The sequence below is a fragment of the Babylonia areolata genome, chromosome 21 (assembly GCF_041734735.1).
Source record: "Babylonia areolata isolate BAREFJ2019XMU chromosome 21, ASM4173473v1, whole genome shotgun sequence".
Classification (NCBI taxonomy): Eukaryota; Metazoa; Mollusca; class Gastropoda; order Neogastropoda; family Buccinidae; genus Babylonia; species Babylonia areolata.
Window position 1 is genome coordinate 22,109,886 of NC_134896.1, and position 7,789 is coordinate 22,117,674.

Consider the following 7,789-nt stretch of genomic DNA (forward strand, 5'->3'; position numbering starts at 1 on the left):
TATCTATCTGTCTCCATCCTCGTGTTTTATTTACCCCGAGTTAGTTTCTTCTATCTAGCATCCCTGTGTATCTGTTTTACTCATCTGCCTCGTTGCTTCGTTCCATCTTTGCCATCTGCTTACAATATCTCTGTTTATCTTCCTTCTTCTTCTTTCGTTTTCTTTCTCCCCTGCATCCCTCACCCCCACCCCCCACCCCCACCCCTCCCCCAGCCTCCGCTCCTCAACACACACACACACACACACACACACACACACACACACACCACCCGCCTCCTTTCCTCTCAGTCATTACTGTATCTCCTCCATCTGCGTACAACGAGTTTGTTTATTTACTCCCCCCCCCCTGCCCCACCCCCCTCCCCCTCCACCGTTCCATTGTTTGTCAGATTCCAATGCTTTGTAGTAGAGGTGGTGGTAGTGGTGGTGGTGGTGGTGGTGGAGGTGCTTATTTTCGTTGTCCTTTACGAGACACCTGTCCCAAACGCGGGGAGAGAAAAAAAAAAAAGAAATCCGTGTCGAGTCGTGGAAAACCTGTATCTGTATCTGTATTTCTTTTTATCACAACAGATTTCTCTGTGTGAATTTCGGGCTGCTCTGCCCAGGGAGAGCGCCTCGCTATACTACAGTGCCACCGTTTTTTGTTTTTTTATTTATTTTTTTTTTTTTACCTGCGTGTAGTTTTATTCATACTCCAAACGGAGTTGATCAGTTATGGAAGCTTTCTGAGGTCAGTGTGTGTCTGATAACCAAGATGGATAAGCACGGCACTGTTCGTGCGCGTGCTGATTGCTGTTTATACCCCTTCTCCTCCTCCTCCTTCCTCCCTTCCTCCACCCCCCTCGTCCCCTCCCCGCACACTTCTAATGTTTGTAATAACTTTGTCATGGGGGGAAAATACACACACACACGCACACACGCACGGACGCGCGCGCACGCACACACACACACACACACACACACACACACACACACACACACACACACCAGAGACTAACATGCGTACAACAGAAAAAATGATATCTAGTTAGTATAGTTTGTCCACGAATGTTGAATCTAGATGTTTATGATATCTGTGATTTTTTTTTTTTTTTAAATCGTAATTGAAAACAAATCAAACTGCGAAGTCTCGGCGAAATCAATCCATACGAACATGGTGATGATAAGTCTGTAGGTGTTAGCTCTCTTTTCTTTTCCATTCTTTACTTGTCTCTGCCTCCCCCATGAAGAAGGGCCTAGGGCCCGAAACGTAGGGACGTTTCTTCACCAAAGGACCAACTACCACCTACAGGTCAGTTTGACCCATTTTTTGCGCCTGTTTCAAGTCCTGCAGTCAAGATTTCCTCTTCATCGTCTCTGGATTATAAGTTATAGAATGCGACCTTCTGCTGCATTACTGACAGCCGAGAAGATGTTGGTTATCTCATCCCTTGGGGAACAACAACAACAACAACAACACACAACACACAACACACAACACACACACACACACACACACACACACACACACACACACACACACCAGAGAGTAACGAGCGTACAATAGAAAAAAAAATGATATCTAGTTAGTATAGTTTGCCCACGGACGTTGAATCTAGATATTTATGATATCTATGAATTTTTTTTTTTTTTTTTTACATCGTAATTCAAAACAAATCAAACTGCGAAGTCTCGGCGAAATCAATCCATACGAACATGGTGATGGTAAGTCTGTAGGTGTTAGCTCTCTTTTCTTTTCCATTCTTTACTTGTCTCTGCCTCCCCCATGAAGAAGGGCCTAGGGCCCGAAACGTAGGGACGTTTCTTCACCAAAGGACCAAATACCACCTACAGGTCAGTTTGACCCATTTTTTGCGCCTGTTTCAAGTCCTGCAGTCAAGATTTCTTCTTCATCTTCTCTGGATTATAAGTTATAGAATGCGACCTTCTGCTGCATTACTGACAGCCGAGAAGATGTTGGTTATCTCATCCCAAGGGGAACAACAACAACAACAACAACACACACACACACACACACACACACACACACACACACACACACACACACACACACACACCAGAGAGTAACGAGTGTACAATAGAAAAAAAAATGATATCTAGTTAGTATAGTTTGCCCACGGACGTTGAATCTAGATATTTATGATATCTGTGATTTTTTTTTTTTAAATCGTAATTCAAAACAAATCAAACTGCGAAGTCTCGGCGAAATCAATCCATACGAACATGGTGATGGTAAGTCTGTAGGTGTTAGCTCTCTTTTCTTTTCCAATCTTTACTTGTCTCCCCCATGAAGAAGGGCCTAGGGCCCGAAACGTAGGGACGTTTCTTCACCAAAGGACCAACTACCACCTACAGGTCAGTTTGACCCATTTTTTGCGCCTGTTTCAAGTCCTGCAGTCAAGATTTCCTCTTCATCGTCTCTGGATTATAAGTTATAGAATGCGACCTTCCGCTGCATTACTGACAGCCGAGAAGATGTTGGTTATCTCATCCCTAGGGGAACAACAACAACAACAACAACAACAACAACACACACACACACACACACACACACACACACACACACACACACACACACACACACACCAGAGAGTAACGAGTGTACAATAGAAAAAAAATATCTAGTTAGTATAGTTTGTCCACGAATGTTGAATCTAGATATTTATGATATCTATGATTTTTTTTTAAAATCGTAATTCAAAACAAATCAAACTGCGAAGTCTCGGCGAAATCAATCCATACGAACATGGTGATGATAAGTCTGTAGGTGTTAGCTCTCTTTTCTTTTCCATTCTTTACTTGTCTCTGTCTCCCCCATGAAGAAGGGCCTAGGGCCCGAAACGTAGGGACGTTTCTTCACCAAAGGACCAACTACCACCTACAGGTCAGTTTGACCCATTTTTTGCGCCTGTTTCAAGTCCTGCAGCCAAGATTTCCTCTTCAACTTTACTGGATTATAAGTTATAGAATGCGACCTTCCGCTGCATCACTGACAGCCGAGAAGATGTTGATGATTTCATCCCACGGGGAACAACAACAACAACAACACACAACACACACACACACACACACACACACACACACACACACACACACACACACACATACACACACACACACACACACACACACACACACACACACACACACACACCAGAGAGTAACGAGTGTACAATAGAAAAAAAAAAGATATCTAGTTAGTATAGTTTGTCCACGAATGTTGAATCTAGATATTTATGATATCTATGATTTTTTTTTTTTAAATCGTAATTCAAAACAAATCAAACTGCGAAGTGTCGGCGAAATCAATCCATACGAACATGGTGATGATAAGTCTGTAGGTGTTAGCTCTCTTTTCTTTTCCATTCTTTACTTGTCTCCCCCATGAAGAAGGGCCTAGGGCCCGAAACGTAGGGACGTTTCTTCACCAAAGGACCAACTACCACCTACAGGTCAGTTTGACCCATTTTTTGCGCCTGTTTCAAGTCCTGCAGTCAAGATTTCCTCTTCATCTTCTCTGGATTATAAGTTATAGAATGCGACCTTCTGCTGCATTACTGACAGCCGAGAAGATGTTGATTATCTCATCCCTAGGGGAACAACAACAACAACAACAATAACAACAACAACACACACACACACACACACACACACACACACACACACACACACACACACACACACACACACACACACACACACACACACACACACACACACACACATACACACACGCACACACACACACACACACACGCACGCACACACACACACACACACACACACACACACACACACACACACACACACACACACACACACACACACATACACACACACATACACACACACACACACATACACACACGCACACACACACACACACACACACGCACGCACACACACACACACACACACACACACACACACACACACACACACACACACACACACACACACACACACACACACTAAAACAACAACGAAAAAAATTCGATTAATCACACACGGAAATAACTCAAAGCACTTGGAATGTACTGGAAGTGGCACGCAACCAGCTTAATCTGAACGGAACAGAAAAAAAAAAGCACACACGAAGTTCACGGTAAGTATCTACGTCAGTACGTTTCAAGGGTGCAGTCTGTTGGGTTTATTCATTCGAAGATCAGGCATCTGCTCTTTTTCTTTATTTTGTATTTTGTATTTTGTATTTGTATTTCTTTTTATCACGACAGATTTCTCTGTGTGAAATTCGGGCTGCTCTACCCAGGGAGAGCGCGTCGCTACACTACAGCGCCACCCTTTTTTTTTCTTTTTTTTTTCCCTGCGTGCAGTTTGATTTGTTTTTCCAGTCGAAGTGGATTTTTCTACAGAATTTTGCCAGGAACAACCCTTTTGTTGCCGTGGGCTCTTTTACGTGCGCTAAGTGCATGCTGCACACGTGTCCTCGGTTTGTCGTCTCATCCGAATGACTAGCGTCCAGACTACCACTCAAGGTCTAGTGGAGGGGGGGGGGGGGGGGGGGGGAGAAAATATCGACGGCTGAGCCGTGATTCGAACCAGCGCGCTCAGATTCTCTCGCGTCCTAGGCGGACGCGTTACCTCTAGGCCATCACTCCACCTCAGATAATTATGATGCAGCGATGTATTATTTATGGATCATTTCGCTTGATTTGTGCACACTTTGGAACTGAAATTGAAAGTGAGTAGCTCTTCCAGTATGCATGAAAGCATTATGTTCTATAACGGCACGAAAAAAAAAAAAAAAAAAAAGCTGGCAAAATCTCACACAGATGTGTGTATTACTCCAATTCTTGGCGGCTAAATCAGTTACACTTAAACTCTTTTTACGCAGAAGAAAAGTGTGTTTAAATCAAAGACCAACGGACGTTTTGGGACAATGAATTGGCGTGCAGTGCAGCTGCTGTTCCAGTTGTGCAGCCGCGCTGTGTTTTCACTGTTGGAGGTTATCTTGTCGATCGTATGTATTGTTTGTCTCACTGCTGGTGTTCTGGAACTGTTTCAGACGTACCAGTTGTGTGTGTGCATGCTGCTCCGGCAGATTTCTACAATGGTGATCACATGGTTTGGTGTAGTAGTAGTAGTAGTGGTGGTGGTGGTGAGGCATGGGAAGGAGGAGGGTGAGGGTGGGGCCTGTTTTTTTGTTTTTTGTTGTTTTTTTTTTCTCCAGACATGTGACCTCTTATGGCGAAAGCGTAGTGTAGAATCATGTTCGCTAGTGTGAGTGTTCACCCGCGCTTGAGCACACAACGACGTGTACAGAGAGAGAGAGAGAGAGGGGGGGGGGGGGGAATGGAAGGGGGGGGGGGGGGGAGAGAGGAGAGAGCGATGCTTTGACACTTTGACACTTAAATGTCATTGGCCATGAGGTTCTTATGACATGTGTGAATGCATCAACACACTTTCAGTTTATAGCAAACCATTATAACTGAAGAATGAAAAATAGTAATGGCAAATAATGAAACAAAACAAAGTTCCTTCTTTGAAGAAAAAAAAAATGATAGTAACCAGCTGGCCACCCAACACACAATGACTCCGTTCATTCATCTATCAGTCGGTGCACCATGCAACATATTCCAACACTGGCTGCAGAAGAAATTTGTTAAACCTATCTGACCACGCAGTTATGCTTCTTCCGCTTTTTGTCTAATCTTCATAGCTTCTGGTATAAATTTGGGGGGCGGGGGATGGGGGGGGAGTGTGTGTGTATGTGTATGTGTGTGTGTGTGTGTGACAGACAGAGAGAGACAGAGACACAGAGACAGAGAGAGAGAGAGGGGGATGATCAGCCACACACATTACAGATCTCTGTAATCAGCGCCGGATCGGTTATGGGAACTTGAAAACGGCACATAGCCTAGCCAGCATGCATATCCTCTGAAAACGGAATATGGCGGCTGCACATAGCCTAGCCAGCATGCATATCCTCTGAAAACGGAATATGGCGGCTGCCTCCACAACATTGTTAATTAAAATTGATCATATTGATCACCGGTAAAAGCCCATCAGTATGCGAACGAACGTGGGAGTGGTACAGCCCGCAAAAGCAGAAAGAATGAAACAGAAACGGTGCAATAACAATATGAAGGACGCTTTTTTTTTTTTTTTTTTTTTTACCAATTCTATCGATTATTTGTTGTTGATTTTGCTGCTGTTTTTTGCTGTCGTTTTGCTGTTTTAGTTGTTTGTTATTATTGCTTGCTGCTTGTTTGTTTTATTTTATTTTATTTTATTTTTTGACTCACTTGTGTAAACAAAGTGAGTCTATGTTTTAACCCGGTGTTCGGTTGTCTGTGTGTGTGTGTCTGTGTGTCCGTGGTAAACTTTAACATTGCCATTTTCTCTGCAAATACTTTGTCAGTTGACACCAAATTAGGCATAAAAATAGGAACAATTCAGTTCTTTCCAGTCATCTTGTTTAAAACAATATTGCACCTCTGGGATGGGCACAAAAAAATAATAAATGAAGCCTAATTATATGCAAACTGCAATTACTGTTATATTTATATTTTTTGTATTCTCTAAACTTGGCACTTTGATCTGATATTCTGACCCAACAACAAGAGCAGTCATTATTATCATTTTTTGTTCAAACAGGAACTTCTTTTGCTAAGCATGGAAGTTTTATTTATTTTGCAAACGTTTTGGTGCAGATAGTAAAAAAAGGGAAATTACTCTGTAATTAATGCTAGGGGACTTAATTTGCTTTAGACTGATCTTTCTCATCTTAAACATTACATTTTGAAATTATACTCAATACATAAAAAGCTTGGATTTTTTTTAAAGTGTATCACAAGTGAGTCTTGAAGGCCTTGCCTCTCTTGTTTTCTTTTTTTTCTTTTTTTTTTACCAATTCTATCGATTATTTGTTGTTGATTTTGCTTTTGTTTTTTGCTGTCGTTTTGCTGTTTTAGTTGTTTGTTATTATTGCTTGCTGCTTGTTTGTTTTATTTTATTTTATTTTATTTTTGTATCTAGTATGCATGACAACATGTTCTACGCTTCTCTGTCAGAAAAGCCCTAAAATATCACACAGACGTGTTATACTCCAGTTGCTGTCACCCAAATCAGAACTGATAACGCCCTTTCAACGCACAAGGATGATAAATTAAACTCCAACGGACGTTTTTTTGTTTTGTTTTTTAACACTGAAATCGAGTGCACTGCTTAAAGGAAGACGAAGGAGGTGATTAATCACATGAAGGGCGTATATCTTTTGCTGTTGTTATTGTTGTTGTTGTTGTTGTTGTGCTTCTTCTTGTTGTTGTTTTTGGGTTTGGGGGGGTTGTGTGTGTGTGTGTGTGTGTGTGTGTGTGTGTGTGTGTGTGTGTGTGTGTGTGTGTGTGTGCATACATGAGCGTGCACACATGTAATAATAATTTCAAGATTCGAAACCAACCTCAATACTACATTTGATTAGTTGTTACATGTGTGTGTGTGTGTGTGTGTGTGTGTGTGTGTGTGTGTGTGTGTGTGTATATGTGTGTGTGTGTGTGTGTGTGTGTGTTTTCTCTAAAGTGTGTGGTGTGTGTGTGTGTGTGTGTGTGTGTGTGTGTGTGTGTGTGTGTGTGTGTTTTCTCTAAAGTGTGTGTGTGGTGTGTGTGTGTGTGTGTGTGTGTGTGTGTGTGTGTGTGTGTGTGTGTGTGTTTTCTCTAAAGTGTGTGTGTGTGTGTGTGTGTGTGTGTGTGTGTGTGTGTGTGTGTGTGTGTGTTTTCTCTAAACTCTCTTGTCCAGTTCTTTCTTTGTCTGTAATTAAAGGCCAGTTCAC

The 7,789-nt window shown here is 42.3% G+C and overlaps 1 protein-coding gene and 1 long non-coding RNA gene across 2 annotated transcripts in view; one reads left to right on the forward strand and one right to left on the reverse strand.

Annotated features, from left to right (window-relative positions):
* Positions 1-5,449, forward strand: part of LOC143296176 (uncharacterized) — a 48,328-nt gene extending 42,879 nt beyond the window's left edge. The window contains exon 4 of the mRNA XM_076607985.1: positions 5,430-5,449. Within this exon, the coding sequence (XP_076464100.1) occupies positions 5,430-5,449 (20 nt within the window). The remainder of the gene's footprint in view (positions 1-5,429) is intronic.
* The window catches only part of LOC143296697 (uncharacterized), a 79,098-nt gene that overhangs the window by 55,861 nt on the left and 15,448 nt on the right, over positions 1-7,789 (reverse strand). The gene's annotated exons all lie outside the window — the stretch shown is intronic.